Source organism: Narcine bancroftii, chromosome 6 (genome assembly GCF_036971445.1).
Source record: "Narcine bancroftii isolate sNarBan1 chromosome 6, sNarBan1.hap1, whole genome shotgun sequence".
Taxonomy (NCBI): domain Eukaryota; kingdom Metazoa; phylum Chordata; class Chondrichthyes; order Torpediniformes; family Narcinidae; genus Narcine; species Narcine bancroftii.
Genome location: NC_091474.1, coordinates 8,137,166 through 8,157,179, shown reverse-complemented (window position 1 = coordinate 8,157,179; position 20,014 = coordinate 8,137,166). Strand labels below are relative to the sequence as shown.

The window sequence follows — 20,014 nt, the reverse complement described above, 5'->3', positions numbered from 1 at the left end:
ATATGCCTGGTCTTAATGACTCTTTGTGGGAGCGCGATCTAGATTCCATTTGCTGTATTGGTAAAGAACTATACTATTGAATTTATTGGTAAAATTCTTGTATATATGATGCCCAAATGTGGTATATGCCACAATTCAGAACATATTTTCAAAGTTCTATCAAATCCTTTCATAACCTTAAAGACCTCTCTCAAGTCACCCTTCCTTTTCTAAGGGTAAAAGCCCCAAATATTGGCATCTTTCCCAATATTTATAATTTCTCAGTTCAAGAATAATCAAAGTATAATCTTTTGATATCATCCAGTGTAATATTGCTCTTCTTCCTGCCCTACATCTTTTTAAATAATATAAATTTCAAACTTTCCACTTTCCTAACCCTTGGGACTCCGTACCTGAAGTGCCAGTTGATGAAGTAGACAAAGACGATGTGGGCAAACAATAATCATGGCTTTTACTAGCAGAAACTCATGGTACAATAATGAAAGACAATAGGTGCATACACAGTTATTCCCAAAGGGAGTGTCCTTAACAGTAGAGATAATGCACAGCCAATGTTAGTACAGCCAGAGGGGAGACAGGCAGCTTGGCAGACCCCTGTTTTCAAGGACCACCAACAAGCACATATACTCCATGTCCAGGTTTTCAGAGACCACCACTGAAGGTATATACTCCATATCCCTGTTTTCCAAGACTGGTTTTATACCCAACCACCAGTTGGTTCATACTGATGTTGGTACTGTAGTTTACCCATATACTGTATTATGAAAGGTTAACAATGGCCCAAGTCCAAAGGCCTAAATGTGCTGAACCAAAGATTTTACTTCTCTACAAATCTTGCCCTCCAGAATTGAACTCTGGTGAACACAATACTGTAAAGTTAGAGCAGGACTACCTCACTAAATGTTATCATAACTGATCTACACTGGCTTTGATCCTTTTTGTGTGTTAATTCTTTGATTTTTCAAAAACATCAAACCCCCCCCCCCCTTAAATAGTTTTAATGATTGAGCCTGAGAAACTAAGAGGTATTCACATTTCATCCCCTGCCTATTAAAAAGCACCTGGTCTTCAATGACAACAGACTTCTAGTGTCCTGGTTTTATAATGTGGTGGGAATTTCACCGTCTAGTGAAGAACTAGGCAGAAAGCATTCGGTTGATGATAGATGGAAACACATGCAATCCAATTCTCTTCCACTTATCAGAGACTGCTGGAGTGTAGAATTAAATTGGGGATTTTGGGTAGAAGTTCATTTTTTGCCAAGCATTAATTTGCATTGGTACTTTCAATAATTTGCAAATCCATGGCACTAGATTTCATAAATTTGCCCCCTGATTTACACTCTTGTATCCCTACATGCAGATAGCTACTTTATTTACTCATGTAGCGATACAAACAATAGTGCTAATATTAAAGTGTCCTAAAAGACTATCTTGTTGCAATATTCAGAAATTGGCTCTGTCCATTCATTACATATTGGAAGTGTTTCTTCAACAACTATTCATCAAATTGTTTCAAAAGGTTTCTACGGTTATTCTCAAAATTTGAAATATTTAGCTCCTCATTGCAATGCTTTCCTACTTACTGAAGTAAGCCGAATTCAAAAGGAACTCTCCACCATGCAGAAAGACCTAGGCATCCCCAGCATTTGACAGCACAAGATACAGTTTTAATTCAAAGACCAAATGGTTGCATGCAGACACAGACTTCAGCAAGGAGAAGAGCAAGTTCTTAGTCTTTACCACAGGGGGGAAAAAAATCTCTTTATCTTGACTAAAAAGTGGTAGTAAAATTAAAATTGCCACAGTTTAGAATCCTCCCATTACCAACAACTGAGGCTGAGACTGAGTGAAAAGGTGGGGTGGGGGTGGGAGAGAAACAAGGTGCCAGAGTGGTGGTCGTCACGGAGAATTAAGAGAAGAATGTAAAATGTACAAAGAAGAGCATGTATAAAAATGATTTATTGTGAATAAAGTATATTTTGGGGTGAAAAAGTGAACAGCAGTGTCACCGCATCACCTGCTTTGGGGCAGAAGCTCAGAAGATTCGTAGGAATTGAAATGCATCATCTCTTTCTGGAGGCAATTTGGTGTACTGGAGAAACAATTAGGGTTTTTTTTAGTCTGCAGGCATGTAATGGTACAATCAACGGAATTTGCGTTTACACAGGCAGTCTAAAAAGGAATGTACAGGGATTTTTAGTCAATCGCTGCACCGCGATTTATCCTGCAGGACCGCTACTACTTTTCGGGAGAAGCCTGCAGTCTAAATCTCACCTCATGAATTCAATGTCCAGCTGATGACTCGGGCTGCATTGCTCCATGTAAAAGCACCGGGACTAACACACACAGGAACCTAAGGCGTGCAGTGTAAATGACCGCAAGGTGTGTCATTATGTTAAATTTTTCACAGATATTTTTTCCAACATTGCTGTCTAAAAAAACACTTTGGAGGATAGATAGAAGTTCCAGTAGTTCACTTCCACAGTCAAAAGTACAGGAACAGGGCACACAACTTGATAGAGAGATCTAAAATTCAATGGTTTATTCTCATAACACATGGACCAAGTGGGCATCAAGTCACATTCCATGGTGGTTCAGTCATAGCTGTACAGATCTTGCATTTTACCACATATGGTTATAGTGGACATTCCTTGAGTCCTAATTGGATAACCTCAACATGGTTATCCAACTGCACGAAAACCAACAAGGTCAGGTCAGATACAGCAATGAGCTCTCTGAACCCTTCTCCATTAACAATGGCATGAAGCAAGGCTGTGTTCTCGCACCAACCCTCTTTTCAATCTTCTTCAGCATGATGCTGAACCAAGCCATGAAAGACCTAAACAATGAAGACGCTGTTTATATCCAGTACCGCACGGATGGCAGTCTCTTCAATCTGAGGCGCCTGCAAGCTCACACCAAGACACAAGAGAAACTTGTCCGTGAACTACTCTTTGCAGATGATGCCGCTTTAGTTGCCCATTCAGAGCCAGCTCTTCAGCGCTTGACGTCCTGTTTTGCGGAAACTGCCAAAATGTTTGGCCTGGAAGTCAGCCTGAAGAAAACTGAGGTCCTCCATCAGCCAGCTCCCCACCATGACTACCAGCCCCTCCCACATCTCTATCGGGCACACAAAACTCAAAACGGTCAACCAGTTTACCTATCTCGGCTGCACCATTTCATCAGATGCAAGGATCGACAACGAGATAGACAACAGACTCGCCAAGGCAAATAGCGCCTTTGGAAGACTACACAAAAGAGTCTGGAAAAACAACCAACTGAAAAACCTCACAAATATAAGCGTATACAGAGCCGTTGTCATACCCACACTCCTGTTCGGCTCCGAATCATGGGTCCTCTACCGGCATCACCTACGGCTCCTAGAACGCTTCCACCAGCGTTGTCTCCGCTCCATCCTCAACATTCATTGGAGCGCTTTCATCCCTAACGTCGAAGTACTTGAGATGGCAGAGGTCGACAGCATCGAGTCCACGCTGCTGAAGATCCAGCTGCGCTGGGTGGGTCACGTCTCCAGAATGGAGGACCATCGCCTTCCCAAGATCATGCTATATGGCGAGCTCTCCACTGGCCACCGTGACAGAGGTGCACCAAAGAAGAGGTACAAGGACTGCCTAAAGAAATCTCTTGGTGCCTGCCACATTGACCACCGCCAGTGGGCTGATATTGCCTCAAACTGTGCATCTTGGCGCCTCACAGTTCGGCGGGCAGCAACCTCCTTTGAAGAAGACCGCAGAGCCCACCTCACTGACAAAAGACAAAGGAGGAAAAACCCAACACCCAACCCCAACCAACCAATTTTCCCCTGCAACCGCTGCAACCGTGTCTACCTGTCCCGCATCGGACTTGTCAGCCACAAACGAGCCTGCAGCTGACGTGGACATTTACCCCCTCCATAAATCTTCGTCCGCGAAGCCAAGCCAAAGAATTATGCAACAGATTATTGACAAGAAAACAATGAGGTTAATGACTAAGCATTATTCCAGTCATGAGGTACTTATAATCAGCATGGATGCTGACATATAGGATACTACAGATCCTACTGGAAGGACTCAACAGATGAGTGAAAAGAATGAATAAATGAACTGTAACATAATCGGCTCAAAGGAATGAATATACAGGAGATGTGTGCTTTATTGAGTATTAATTTCAAGGAGATTTAACATTCAAGCGTTTTATACAGCAAAGTTGGACTTGGTCAATCAAAGTATATTTTCCAGCTGAAGATAACAAGGAGTTTTTTTTTGGAAAGGAAAAGATGAAAATCTCTCCAAACTATATGAGCATTTCAAAAGCAGGGACAACAAAATTCCAAATGTCCATTATTTACTCCTTAACCTTGAGCAGATTAACACTGAAAATATTTTGCTTAGAACATGCAATTACTTTTTTTTAAATATAAAAGCCATCATCCAATGGTTGATGAATTGTCAGTGAACGTAGTGCAATCATTAAATCTCTTCAATCCATCAGGTATAAATCTCATGGCTGCTGCTCTGAGAAAAACAACCGAACAGGAACTTCCATTTAGATAGTACCAATAATGTCGAAAACAAAACTTTCCAAAATGTTTGACAAGAATGCAACCAAACAAAATTTGACAGTGCACACATGAAATACGAGGGCAGATGACCAAATGCTTGTCAAAGAATAGCCTTTAACAATTGTATGTAAAAAAAGCAGAGGAACTTTAAAAATAAATTGCAGGGGTCAATACTACCTATGGTAGAGCTATTGAATTCAGTGGTAATCAAGGCATAGAAGATGAGGAAAACAGAGATATCTTGGAGGCTGATGGAAATAAAATGAGATTACAGATAAAGAACAGTCAAGCACAGGGGGTTAGAAAAGAAGGATGACAGAGAGTATTTTCTTTAAAAAAGGTTGTGCTAAACTCAGGGCTTCCCAAACTTTTTAGCTCAGGGAACTCTTTTTGGGAGCACTAGGAAATCGCAGAACCCCAAGAGTCGGCATCAGAAGAGATCTAATTGGGGGGCATTAGGGTAACAACAGTGTGTGGGGGGGAGGGGGCACAAACTGCCATTCGAGAACTCATTCACCTGAGGGTGGGGGTGGAAGCAGGTGCTATACCCTTCCATGGACCTCCTCTGTCCACTGCACCGTCACATTTCCCCCCTCCCTCTGGCGTTTCCGGCAAACATGCATGGAGACGAAACCACGCGACGCATTTTGGTGGCACCACCTCTGATGCACCCGGTGCGGTCTGCAACCCCCTAGTGATGCTAGTCGTGCGGGCGGGTGGGTGGGGGGGGGGAGCGGGCACTGTTTGCTGCAGTTCCGGAAACAAATTGAAATATAGGTAAAGGTAGATCGTTATTGCTCCCTGTCATTTCTTCCGTGGAACCCCTTCTCCTTTCCACGGAACCCAGTTTGGGACACCCTGCCTTAACCACAAGTCAGTATCGGTCAGCAGGAAGAAGGGCAATGGAGAGATACAACTTTATATAGAAATTGAAATTGTAGTCAGACATCACTGGAGGTTCACAAACTATTTTCCAGAAGTCATCAAAATTACATTTAATTGGATAGTAAAATCTCAGAGAGATGAGCATTTGGAAACTTTGTTTTCATATTTTATGAATTTCACGTTATCTCGTAAATATACGCAAAATATCCGTTTTAATTTGGTCTCCTTTCTGTTTTTGATTTCCACAATGGTTATACAGTAACACAAGTACTACAATCTGCTATGGGAAATACCTATATTTAACTAACATCCTCACATTGCAGAGGGCATGAATACAGAGATCAAAATTAATGAAGCAAGAGAAAGCAGAACCCTCATCTTCATCAGAAGCACTTGAACTGCTGGTAAATTTGGAACTACAAGGTTGGACCAAAATTAAAGCCAAAAATTAGGGTGACAATCCCAGTGTGTTCAAGAGTCTTGAAAATATCCCTGAATAATGAAGGGCTCGGGCCTGAAACAATCGGTTACGTACTTGTACCTTTGCTACGTGAAGGACACTATTGGATCTGCTGAATTTCTCAAGCGTTTTTACTTCAACCAGGATGTCTGCAGATTTTTGCAATTTGCTTTTCCTACTGCTGTAGTCAAGGCAACTTATGCCATTAATTAACTTCCCAACTCACAGATCTGTAGAAATGTGAGAGGAAACCAGACGATATCCACACAGTTATTGCAAGAACTCATTCAACTCCACACAGACAGCACCGGAGGTCAGGATTGAACTGCAGTCACTGGAGCTAAGAGGCAACAGCTCTCCCAGCTGCACCACAGTGCCACCTGGTGGCACATCTCCACTCAGACTGGAAGCATGTTTGAATGATGCTCCGAGACGAAGATAGATGTCTTGTTAAAAGAATGCACCGCACATACAAGTGGAGGTGCAATTGCTACGACATCAGGATGGAGCTTCCCATTGTGGAAAGAGTGCTTCTGACAATTAGCATCCCAAAATAGTGATGCGTCCAAGATGACGGCGCGGCAGCAGCCTCTCTGGACCTGGTGCTGCAGTAACTCCCTAAGTAGGCGCCGTGCACAATCTTGGACTGGATGAAGATGGACATTGGAACACCGTCAAGATGGGTGCTGCAATAAGGGAATCGCCAAGCAAAAGCAGGTCTCCAAGAAGAAGCTGCAAAGTTGGGCAGGCACGACTGCTGAGGGAACGGAGCTTCCATTCCGGCCTCAATGGCTGAAGGGACCGAGCCTCTACTGTGGAGTTGTGGCTTCCAGTCTTTGGCGTCGCTTGTTGCTGGTGGTCGTGGAGAGCCTCTGCTGTGGCGTAGTCATAGGTGGTGTCCAGAGCGGCAGAGTCCTGTGCCCGGTTCGGGGGTCCTGGAGGATGCGTCATCCTGGATCGCAGGGCCTCGTGGCAGATGGTGCCGAGGCTTTGGGGTCTGAAGGATCGTGAACTGTGTGGCGGTTTCCTCTCAAACTGGTAGACTTTTAACATCTAGAGTCAAGTGGATTCCAGTAAACCTGATCTAAGATAGCGGCCCAGCAGCAGCCCACAGAGGTCTCTCCGGACCAGGCAAATGGTTTCTTCATTCAAGCTAGCAGACATTTTAACAGCTAGGGTCTAATGATATTGCAACCTTTTTTTACTGTGCCCATTGCCTAGATTTTGATAAGTAATGTATTGTAGCATTTATTTTTAGATATTTGAGTCGTTTTTATATTTGAGTATAAATTGTAGTTTTAGTGAAAGAGAAATAGTTTATTTTGGCGATGTTTTAGTGTCCTGGGGGGGGGGGGTGGGTGGAATATAGTGGTGGCCAAGGTCCAAGATGGTGGAGCAGCCTCTTCGGACCTGGTGCTACTGTTCTTAACGATGCTTTTGTAGTGTGTTGTTTTTAATGTAGCACCGTGGTCATGGAGAACATTGTCCTGTTTTGTTTTTTACTGTGACACTGCTTTACAGGATGGTTTTGAAGTGCCAAATAAAGGCGCTTGAACTTGAAGAGACATCAGACCACATCTCTAAGGAGAAGAGCAAACCTCATCAAAGCAAACCATTAGCAGTGAGACCTACACCAGTTGCACTGAGTGATACAAGGGCTTCAGTTTGATCTCTGGGAATATCAAGTATTCTAGAGCCCTTTCATTGCAAGCTCCCTTCCAATATCTAACCTACAGACCCAGGTTATGCAACATAACTGTGAGAACAGCAAGTGGGATAAGAGCCAAAACAATTCAAGGATATCCATTCAGCTGGCGAAGCTACGAATGACCACCACACAAGGCTGACAAGATGCTGAGAATGAAACTCTTCCCAAATCAACTGAACCTGTGGAATTCCACAAAATTACATCTCCTTCAGCACAAGCTACTTCCAATTTATATTCAGACTTCAACTCAACCACAGCACCTTCCCATCACCAGGAATTCCTCTCCCCTAAAAAGTCATTCTTTTGAACTCCTCTTTTAGACTAGAAAGGCGGAAGGGGCCAGTTTCTGTGCTGTAGTGTTCTATGATTGCCACAACGGTTATACTGCAACACAAGTGCTACCATCTGTCATGAGAAATACTTGTATTTAACTAACATCCTCACCTTGCAGAGGACATGCGTACAGAGACTGAAATTAATGAGAAAGGGAAAGCCTCGTCTTCATCAGAAACACTTGAACTGCTGATAAATTTGGAACTGCAGGCTGGGACCCCTCCTGGAATACAAGGCCACGGTCTAGTAGTTCATGCCAATGTGAGAGCTCAACATTCGTCCTGTTTCACTGGGCCAAAATCAGCAGTTTTGTGAATCCAATCAATACAAAAAAAATGGCATCTGAATGAAATGTGCCAAGATCACAAAATTACCTTTATATCATTCCAATCCACTTCATACCTCAAATTAAAGCATTGAGCTGATATTTCCAGCTTCAATCCCATGATCTGGATCTCCGAAGCAGTTATCACATGCAGAGAAACTTATCAAAAGTCCTAACCATCTTAGAAAATGCAGCCAAGGGGGTGTGCAGTATTCACCGCTTTCCTTTTGAATCATTCATAAACCTCACTTAGTTAATCTAATATCCTATTTTTGCTCTTTGCGGAATTACCAGCCAGATTTTAACCCAGAGTTTACCACCAGTGATGAGTTTCAGGAATTTACAGAGAGAGGCTCACATCTATCACAATAAGGACAATCATGGGTTTCCTACAATATAAATGGCATCACAGGGGACCCAGGGAGAAAGGAACTCTGCAGAAAACACTGGAAAAATGTTCTGACAGCCAGCTAAACTCATCATTCCTGACACTTGGAAACTAAAATCTATCAAGTACCATTTAAGCTGTAAAAAATTTTTTTTAAAAAGAAAACCAAACTACTCAAAATCATTTCTTAAATAACCGTGGAAATCTCAGAATGAATTTATACTTACTTTAACTGTGAGGATTCGATTTATTTCACCAAACATTAATGAGAAAAGTTGTCCAACCCATCTGGGGATGTTCAAGCAGGTTTGCTATTGTAAATGCTGGCAAATTGCTGAACGTTCCCACTCCCTTTCCTGAATTGCACGAGAAATCCAGCAGTTGGCATAATTTATGCAAAGCCAGGACTTCCATGTTTACGTGGAGATGCCAAAGTTGCAAGAATTGTGGTAAGATTTATGGAAAAACCACCAACATTGCCCATGAAGATCGCGACTGCTGGAATCTTGGCTGGTCACAGTGACTTATAGCAGATTATCTTGGAATAGGAAAACCAACTCCATGACACCCTCCACCACAAACAGGAAATTTTTCACCTGATTGTCAATTTTTGATCGGATTACTGATTACCATGTGGAAACATTACACACAGAATTTTATAACTAGCACCCTCCAGTGGCTTAATCTTTGTGCGATGCAAAGGAAATTGCCACAACAGTTTCATTCTTCCATGTAATTTACAAATACATGATTGATGTCAACACTTTAAAATGCCCTTGAGTAATTGGTGCATTCCAGCAATATTCAAAATTATATTTTTCATTGATAAGATTGTGAATATTTCATTGCTTGCTGGAGGTTACCTTCCAGTTGACCTTTGGGTTTTCATAATGAAGGGTCCTGGACCTTTCATCACAGATGTTGCCTGGCCTACTGAGTGTTTACAGCATTTACAACTAGCATTACAATTAGCGGAATACTATTACAGCACCAGCGTAGGTTCAAATCCGATGTTGTCTGTAAGTTTATGTATTCTTCCCGTGACTGTGCAAAAGTATGGGAGGTAGGTTAATTGGGCGTAATTGGGCAGCATAGGCTTTAATGGCCAGTATCAGCTTTTACCATGCTGTAAATTATACTTATTTAAGTATTTCTGGGTCTTCTTACTTTGCCTGGAGTTTACATGGTTACAGAAGACTAGATGTTCTCAGCTTAGTGATAAGAAACAAAATTCATCTCAGAGATGTTTTAAAACACCTGTATCTGGGAAACACCAATTAGATAGGATTTAGAGAGGAAACATCTGCAAAGCAAGCTCTCAGGTTAATGATAATGATCGCCCCACCAGTATCTAACATGCAAACACACACAACGCCGGAGAAACTCAATAGTGCCTTTTATATAGCAAAGTTAAAAATACATAACTGACATTTCGGGCTTGACCCCTTTATCAAGGTACGGAAAAATGCCTGTAGGCATCTGAATAAAAGATGGGGGTGGGGGAGGCGTGGTCACAATGGCAGGAGTAATACATGGAGAAGGGAGGGAGGGGACAGCTGATCTTCAACAAACTCCAGAGGAGGTAGAGGCGCTGACATCCTTTTTTTTCTCTCCCCACAATGGAACGATGGGTCCAGGGAAGGTCCTCCGAAATATGACTCCCAGGAATTTGAATTTGCTTACCCTCTCCACCCCTGATCTCCCAATGATCACTGGGCCGTACATCTCTGGTTTTCCTTTCCTAAATCTATAATCAGCGCCTTTGTCTTGGTGACATTGAGTAAGAGATGGTTGTTGGAGCAACACTCAGTCAAATTTTCAATCTTCCTCTTGGATACTGACTCATTGGCCTTTTTATATGGCCCACTACTGTGGCGTCATCAGCAGATCTGTGGATCGTGTTGTTGTACTGAGCAGCATAGTCAGAGGGGTTAAGCTTGCAGAGCAGGGGGCTAAGTATGCAATCCTGTGGTTCTCCTGTACTGATGGAGATTGTGGAGGAGATATTCTTGTCAATCCAAACTGATTCAGGTCTGGAGGGGAGGAGATCCAGGATCCAATTGCACAGTGGGGTATTGAGTGACAGGTCTGTTGCTGTGGTAAGCAAATTGGAGTTGATATGCTGCAACACTATCCTCTCAAGAACACTTCATCACTGTGTACGTGAGTGCCACTGATCGGTCGTCATTCAGACAGGTTTCCGCACTCTTCTTGGACACTAGTATGATTGAGGCCTAGTTGAAACAATGCCCTGTCAGAGTGAGATTAAGATATCCGTGAATACATTGGCCAGTTGGTTAGCACAGGCTTTCAGTACTCGGCCAGGTACTTCGTCCAAACTGGATGCTTTCCATGGATTCATTCTCCTGAAGGCAGCCCGTGCGTCATCTTCTGATACTGACAGTAGAGGATCATCAGGGAACATAGAGGTATGCGGTGCTTCTTCCTTGTTCAGATTGTCAAATCGGGCGAAGAAGCCATTGAGCTCATCTGGGAGTGAAGCTTTGCTGTCTCCTATTCCACCAGATTCCATTTCGTAGCTAGTTACGTCATTTAGGCCCTGCCACAACTGTCAGGAATCCTTTGTTGGTTCCATTCTCATTTGAAATCTCCTCTTCACCCAAGAGATGACTTCTCTTAGGTCATACCTGTGCCTTGTGTTGTATTCTGGATCACTAGTCTTAAATGCCTGCGATCAGGTTCTCAGCGACTTTTGGATTTCATTGGTCATCCAATGCTTTTGGTTGGGGAAAACTCTGAATAGTTTGGTGGGGGCGCACTTTTTCTACCATCAAAACTTAAAAGTTGTAAGAAGAAAAGGGTGAAAGGATAAAAGCGAAGCTAATGAGTGGGAAACGGTAAAAATGGATGATGGTGCTGGATCAAAAGTGCAATGGAACGAAGGCAGAGGAACAGATGTGTTGAGAGGAGTGCAAATGACAGAAGCAGAACCATTTCCACCAAATTATTACAATGAACCAAAGGCAGGTGAATAGAGTTAAGTGTAGATCAGCAATAATGTTAATAAATAGCAGCAAAATTCAAAGGCCAATAACCATCTGTTTGGCCTCGTCTTGGCTGAGTGCTCGCTAATACAATATGTCAATCTTTTCACTTTTTTAACCAGATCTCGTGAAAGGTCATTGACTCGAAATATTAACTTTGCTTCACTCTTCAAACAATTCAATGTTAAATCTGTTTCTTATCAATTTGTACTCAATTTGCATAAAACTTATAGTATTGAAAGTTTACCAATGAGAAATACTGTCAACGACTACGTATTTTCCTTCAAATCTGTTAGTTCAATAGAGCAGTGAAGTGGGAAATGATAAATCTGGATACCCCCTCGCTCATTGGCAGTTGTGAATGCAGTTTTAATACTTTGATGAGCTTAGAAAAATAGCAGCATTTTAAAAAAAAACAATCAGATCGAACATCAACAAGAAAAGAGAAAGCTTTAGCCTTCGTCTTGATGGGCTACAAAACTCGCCACTGGCAAACCACAATGGTTTTGTTATTCCTTTAACATTCTGGAGATGAGTGCTTTATTTCAAGTGTCTTTTACAATGTAGTTGACTGTTACTTTGGTGCTTTACTGGATTTCCAGCTCTGCCATTTCAATGACTCATTTGCTTTCGGAGAATTAAAGATAATATTCTGAACACTTTAAAAGAACAACCACCGTTCCAAGAGTACATCTCACAACTTGGGCGCAATGATTAGCATAGTGGTGAGTATAATGGTGTCTGAAATGAAACCAGGCTCTTGGTTGTAAATAAAACCAGGATTTCAACACCACATATCCAGTACCTGAAATGAACCTTCCTACCAACTTCCCAAAATTATTTTCACTTGAATGGTACACACATTGTCGACGACAAAACTAATTTTCTCTTTGTGTACGGACCATGCAAAACTTTTAATGTGCATTTCATTTGAGATATTAGACCAAAGTTTCATCCTTCCTTTCAGCTGAACAAAAAAAAAATCTCATTGCTACTCTTTCCAAAAGATCAGGATATTTATTTCTAGTTCATTGGACAAGATTTACAGTGCCCTCCATAATGTTTGGGACAAAGACACGTTTTTCCTTTATTTCCCCCCATGCTCCACAGTTTTAAATTTGTAATCAAACAATTCACGTGTTTAAAATGCATAGTCTAGATTTTATTAAAGGGTATTACTGTACATTTTGGTTTGAAATTACAGCACTTTTTATGCATAGTCCCCGCATTCCATGGCACCATTATATTTGGAACATAGCAATGGCATGTCGATTAGTCATGTTCAGTACTTTGTTTCATATCCCATGCATGCAATGACTTCTTGAAGTCTGTGATTCATGGACATCACCAGGTGCGGTATCTTCTCTGGTGATGCTCTGCCAGGCCTCTACTGCAGCCATCTTCAGCTCCTGCTTGTTTCAGGGGCTTCTCCATTTAAGTTTTCTCTTTAGTATATGGAAGGGATACTCAATTGGATTTGGATTGGGTGTCTGGCTTACCTATTCCAAAATTTTCCAGTTTTTCACTTTGAAAAACTCCCTTGTTGCATTTAGCAGTTTGTTTGGGATAATTGTCTTGCTGTAGGATGAAATGTCATCCAATGAGTTTGGAGGAATTTGCTCGAACTTGAACAGATAAAATCTTTCCATACACCTTATAATTCATTTTACTCCAGCCATCAGTAGTTACATCATCAATGAAGCTAAGTGCGCCAGTACCTATGGCAGCCGTACATGCCCAGGCCATAACACCCCCGCCAGCATGTTTCACAGATGAGGTGGTTTGCTTTAGATCTTGGGCAGTTCCTTTAAACCTCCACACTTTGCTCTTGCCATCACTCTGACACAGGTTAACCTTGGTCTCATCTGTCCACAAGACCCTTTCCCAGAATTCTGAAGGCTCTTTTAAATACTTCTTGGCAAACTATAATCTGGCTATCCTGTTTCTGTGTCTAACTAGTGGTTTGCATCTTGCCGTGTAGCCTCTGTATTTCTGTTCTTGATCTTCTGCAGACAGTAGCCATTGACACATCCATACCTGCCACGCAAAGAGCGTTCCTGATCTGTTGGACAGGTGTTTGGGAATTTTTCTTCATTATGATGAGAATTCTTTAGTCATCAGCTTGGAGGTATTCCTTGGCCTACCATTCCCTTTGTGATTACTGAGCTCACCAGTACGCTCTTCTTAATGATGTTCCAAACAGTTTATTTGATAATCCTAAGGTTTGGGTGATCATAATGGTTTCTTTGACTTTCATTGGTGCCACTCTGGTCCTCATGTTGAAAAATGGCAACTGCAGACTCCAAAGGGGATCAAAAGCTTAGATGCGAGCCTAGCTCTCTTACACCTGCACCAATGAACCAATTAAACATACCTGAATACTCACAAATACCTGTGAAGCCAAATGTCCCAAATATTCCTCCTGAAAGGGGGAAAAACTATGCATAAAAAGTGCTTTAATTTCTACATGATCAAACCAAAATATTTACAAATAACCTTGAATAAAATTTTGAATATGGATTTTAATCACGTGAATTGCTTGAATACAAATTCTAAATTGTGGAGAACAGGAGCAAATGAAGGAAAAATGTGTCTTCATCCCAAATATTATGGAGGGCACTGTATCTCTTAATATTGTTGAAGAAACAGATTTTCTGGTCCTTGTGAGATGATTGTTTTGGGAGAGCCAACTTCATCAAATGTACAGCGCAGAAACAGGGCCTTTGGCCTAATTCATCCATTCTGATGAAGTTTCCTATCTGAGCTACTCTTATTTGTTTAATTTGGCCCAGGTCTCTTTAAACCTGTCCATTTGCCTTTAAACTATCATACAACATTTTGTCTGGCTGGACTTGTGCACTCAGATGGCAAATAAACTTGAATTTGAGCATCCGGAACATCCTGAAATTGCATTACAAATTCAAATCTGTGCATAATTATTTTGAAATTAATAAATACATTTATAGAATCTTTGTATTCTCAGACTCCTAGACATAATTGCCCTGCAGACTCATACACTGGTACTACTTGCATTTAACCAACACTGTCCTCAGCCATTTGATCAAAACAGTTCTGCTGATACTAGAATGATGAAGGTATTTCAGTAAAAGCAATTTCATAGCAGATGTTGAGAGAAATAGAATGTGGAGAGAATTTCAGCCAAGGGATAGCGCAACACATCATTTGCCAAATCAATCCCACATCAGCTAGGAAAGATCCGATGTCAGAAGGAAGTTATAATCAAATATGAGGGGTTTTAGATCATGTAATTTCAGTCTTGAGGCAACCGAAAATCAACAGCGACTTTAGTTCCACTACATCAGAGACACAGCATGCCTCCCTAGCATTTAACAATTAATAGGAATGCTACAGAATTCATTTTATTTTCCAGCACAATTAAGGGTTGATACTTGATCCATGGTAGGCCACATAGCCCTGATCATCTTAATCATTTTCCCAGCTTTGTTTGAACGTGGTTCAAAGGTACAACCATCGAAGGGTTGGCAGCCCTCACAAAGCACGATTAATGAAACCAAGTCAGTGTCCAGTCTAAATTGGCTGTGATCCTCAGTAACTGTTGCTTTTATTTTGCAGGCAGCATGGTAGACATCCATTCTTGCAAAAGTATGCAAGATGGCAAGTGATTATAGAAACCAAATTTTGGAAATAGAGTTCAATATGCAAATGATACAACACATATGTTCAGCTCGTGCACCAAAGCCAAATTCCTTTCCTATTTTCTTCAGCTGTGGAAGAGATTTGGCACCATGCATGGTCTGAGCTCATGACTATTGGCATTGTGCACTGACTGGATGAAAGGGGGAACAATCCTGAACACTCTGTGGCAGAGACTAAAAGTGCTTTGCTCTGGCTGAATTAAAAGTCCATACAGGACAATTGTTCTTCTTGAAATTGATCTCCCAAGATTCTCAGTAACATTATTAACTGGCTCTATTTGGCTCAATCCCTTCACTTTTGATTGTTCACGTTTACTTCTATGTATCGTTACTTGCATTTCCTCAGCCAGTCATTACCTTTGAAACCTTTTTTTTTGGAAAATTTTATTCTTCATTTGCATCAGTACAAACATTAAAATTCAGTAGAAATAATATTTCATAATAACATAATACCAAATGGTACAATTTTTATTCATTTTCTCCCCTACCCCCTCCCTCCCAAAGAAAGAAAAAAAACCCTAAATCTATTCATTTACTATTATTACCATAATTATTTTATTTTCTAACTATTAACTGAGAGGAGCGGTGATGTGGAGGGTGTGGATGGAATCCATATACGGTTCCAAAATCTTGCAAAAATTCCCAATCTGATTCCTCAACTATGAGTATTTTTTTTCTAGTGCTATACAATTTTGCATTTCAATGTTCCATCTATCTATTGTTACAAAATTCTCCATTTTCCACTTTATTGCTATACATTTCTTCGTTGCTGCTATTGCAGTACTCAAAAATTTTATTTGATATTTATCCAACTTCAATTTCATGTCCGCTTAATGTACATTACCAAGCACAAATATTCTTGGATCTTTTCATATTTTTATCTTCATAATTTGTCCTTATAATATATTTCCACTTTTACACAAGACCAGACCGAATGCAATAAAATGTTCCTATTACCTTATTACATCGAAAACATTTATCAGTGATTAGGATTAAGACCGTTTAATTTATAAGGAGTATAACATAATGATGTACAGAATTGTATTGAACCTGGCATTAATCATATTTGTAACACTCACGTGACACAATCTTGACCATATTTCTTCTAGAATTTGTATACTTAAATCATTTTCTCTTCTTTTAGATTTATACAAATCCTTCCCCCCCCCCCATAGTATCTTGCAAATTTTATATACATATTGGTAAAAAAATTTCAATAAATGTATCTGTAATTAAATTTTCAAATTGACTTTGCTGCGGAAGTCTTAAATTTGTACCCAATTTCCTTTTTAAATATGATTTAAGTTAACGATATGCAAAAATTGTATTATTTTGTGTCATATTTCTCCATCAATTTTTCAAAAGTTAAAAAAATCCTATAAGCAAACTTTTATCCTTTTCTGTACCAAAAATAACTGATTCAAAGTAAAAAGAATAAGTTGATTTTGTATTACCATCATTTTAGGGAGTTGATCATTTTTAACTCCTCTCTCCATGTGGATCCCATTCCACATCTACAATAAATGTTTTAAAATCAGTACTTCTATTTTCCCTTTTCGTAATTCACTATTCCACTTCTACAAAAATTGCTCTGGAGTAATTTCTCCAATTTTATTCAAATAACTTCGCAGACATTTTTATTTAAATATCAGAAAAACTTTTCTGGTATAGAAATGGATAATGATTGAAACAAATATTGTATTCTTGGAAAAATGTTCATCTTAATACAATTGACACACCCTATTAAAGTTACTGGCAAATCTTCCCACATTTTAAAATCATCCTCTATCTTTTTTAATAGTGGTAAATAATTTAATTTAAATAAATTATCTAAATTTCTATCGAATTTTATTCCTAAATATTTAATTGCTTCTTCCCCCCCTCCCCCAAATTTGGACTTTGTCATTTTTTTAAGCTTTGTGTATAGTCCATTAGGCATCACTTCACTCTTTAAATTGCTTCCCAATGTATGGAGCAGACTAAATGTCAAAGGAAAGGTCTGGCTTGAGCAGAGCTCTGGCATTTTAAATGAGATCTGTGCTGTGAAGTGTTTGTTTGTGACCCAACACTAAAAAAAACCCACGCAAATTTATCTCCTTTAAAACATATCTAGATACACTATAAAATCTAACATAATCCGTCACACATTTGACTATTTAACCGTGATACTTTCCCACCCCCCCCCCCCCACAAAGTTGAAATAAGCACACTTTAGACACCAGCGTTATGTCTCAGCCCTAAACAAGGACATCCCACACGTGTAGCAGGAGAGCAAACTAAAAATAACTCCCCACTGACAATGCCAACAGAGTGTTTCCACGCTGAGCCAACCCCTCCTTCCCTGTTACTAGTGTGTTTCGGCAAAGCACCTGTCAAAAGAATAAAATTAACCAACAGAAGGAGGGAGGGGGGCTCGACTTCTTTCCCAATCTCCAAAACGGCTAAGAGGTGCTGTCAGGGAAGGCAAGAACTCAGTACAACTTCCATTCACTGGATCTGCATGTTGCAACTTCACGAAGTAACAATAGGCGAGAAAAGTAACGATTCACAAAGTTACAACAGTGAAGTTGCAAATATTTGCGAGAAGACCCCCCCCCCCCCTTTAAAAACTGCACTTTGGAAGGACATTCACTGGCCCCGAGCTTCCGGGGGGTGGAAATGCTGGCGGCGGGGGTGGGGGACCCTGACTGAGTGCCCCCCCGAGTCCTGTCCACACTGACCTGCGGGTCCTGGCGGCGGCGACCAGCTCCCCATCCTTGGCAGCGCTCCCCAGCTCCGTCTCTGCCATTGTTCTCTCCTGCACTGGGAAGTCGGGCGCGCTGGGGGCTGTAGTTCGGGAGGGAGAAGGCGTCCGCCCGCACGGCCCGACTCCCGCAGTCGAGAAGACTACAAGCCCCGGAACCCTCGACGCCAGCTTCAGGCTTGGTTGAAATAGCAACGCGAAGTAAACATCCCAGCAAGTGCGAGAAGCCGCGCCTCCGCTGTCAGCCCAGCCAATGTTCGGCAATCGGCTGCATCGCAGTCCCCGCAGGTCGCGTTCAAAGCTGGGGAGCAGAGAGAGGAGCTGCAGTTCTCCTTTCATGGGAATGGACCTGACGATTTCACCCCTACCCCCTACACCCCTATCCCCCACCACCCCTACACCCCCACACCCCCACCACCCCTACACCCCCACCACCCCTACACCCCCACCACCCCTACACCCTCACCACCCCTACCCCCTACACCCCTATCCCTTCACCACCCCACCACCCCTATCCCCCACCACCCCTATCCCCCACCACCCCTACCCCCTTACTCTCACCACCCCTACACCCCTACCCCCCCACCACTTTTACCCCCCTACACCCCCACCACCCCTACACCCCCACCCCTACCCCCTCCCTCTCTTGCATGCATTGGCTGAAATATCTCATACAGAGTAATATTGCAAGAAGATTACTGCAGGATAAAATTCTGCCTCTGTTGTGCTGGACCAATTTGGAATCTTTCACAATGGTTTCTAATTTTGTCAGAAAGTAAATGTGCTGCCAATTCCTTGAGTTGGTTGCTCGCTCGTCCGGGTCTGCAGTTGAGACTTGTTAAGCTTAAGACACGATGAGGGGATTTGAGATCCTGGGACTACTTCCAACCACGAGAACAATCGATGAAAACAAATTTGATCTGGATTTTTTTTTTAATTATAAAGGCTAGAGCTTACGAGTAAGACAAATGATACTTATGGATAAAATAGGGAGCAATGTCATGCAGGGAGGTGTCGCCTGGTTAAATGTGGTTCTCTTAATTCTCCAGAGTTTCGCTTCCCTTGGTTTCACATCTGCTTGACTCATACTTACCATCTATTTTATGGCTTGACATTTCTATATTAGCATGGTTGATATGACACAAACATTGTTTTTAATATTGTATATTAAGGACACCAAAAACAGGTGCAGGTTGAGGAATCCCTTGAGCCGTTCCAACACTCAATACACAATTGTTTTTTTTAGCTGAAAAAACATTAAGAAAACCATCCAGTCTGTCATCTAAGATGATACGTTATTTACAAGAGTAAACAAATTGATTATTTTCTCCAGTGAGCAACCACATCGTGGGGTCACGTGCTTTATTTTTTGGCCAGTTGACTGGATTCCCCAAAATAAAGGAAGTCTATTGTTCTGCCTGTAATTCAGGCAACCACAGGCAAATGTCAAGGTCAGTGTCAAAGGCATCATTGCAATGTTGAGAGTTATTTGTGGGAAAAAAATAGTGTTTTAATTTAAGCTTTTGATTTCTGATTTGCAAACCTATAATTCACTCCAGTGCCCCAGAGATCACTTGAGGAAGGCCTCAAGCATGCAGACACACTCCATTCTTTCCCATCTAAAGCCCATTATAGACATAGCCTTGGGAGAGGGGCAGGCTGTCAGATTGAAGGGATTCCTCAGAAACTGCCATGCCCTACTAATAGCCATCTTGGCCCAATCCAGAGCAACCCAACAGAACAATCCAATGGCCCTTCATGTTGTCAGCCCTGTATTTGGTACTCAAACATCAAAGGGTAGTTTGAAGTGCATCCAGAAACAGAGGTGAAACCTTTCAATTTTACACCAAAATTCTGGAGAAACTCAGCAAGTCAGACAATGTTCTTTATGTAGGAAAAATAAAGGTACATGAGCAACATTTTGGGC

General features: G+C 41.5%; 1 protein-coding gene across 3 annotated transcripts in view; it reads right to left on the bottom strand.

Annotated features, from left to right (window-relative positions):
- LOC138735666 (uridine-cytidine kinase-like 1) overlaps window positions 1-20,014 on the bottom strand; it is a 110,156-nt gene that overhangs the window by 82,351 nt on the left and 7,791 nt on the right. For all 3 annotated transcript variants that reach the window (XM_069883844.1, XM_069883846.1, XM_069883845.1), the window contains exon 2: window positions 18,065-18,388. In XM_069883844.1, coding sequence (XP_069739945.1) covers window positions 18,065-18,388 — 324 coding nt within the window. The remainder of the gene's footprint in view (window positions 1-18,064; window positions 18,389-20,014) is intronic.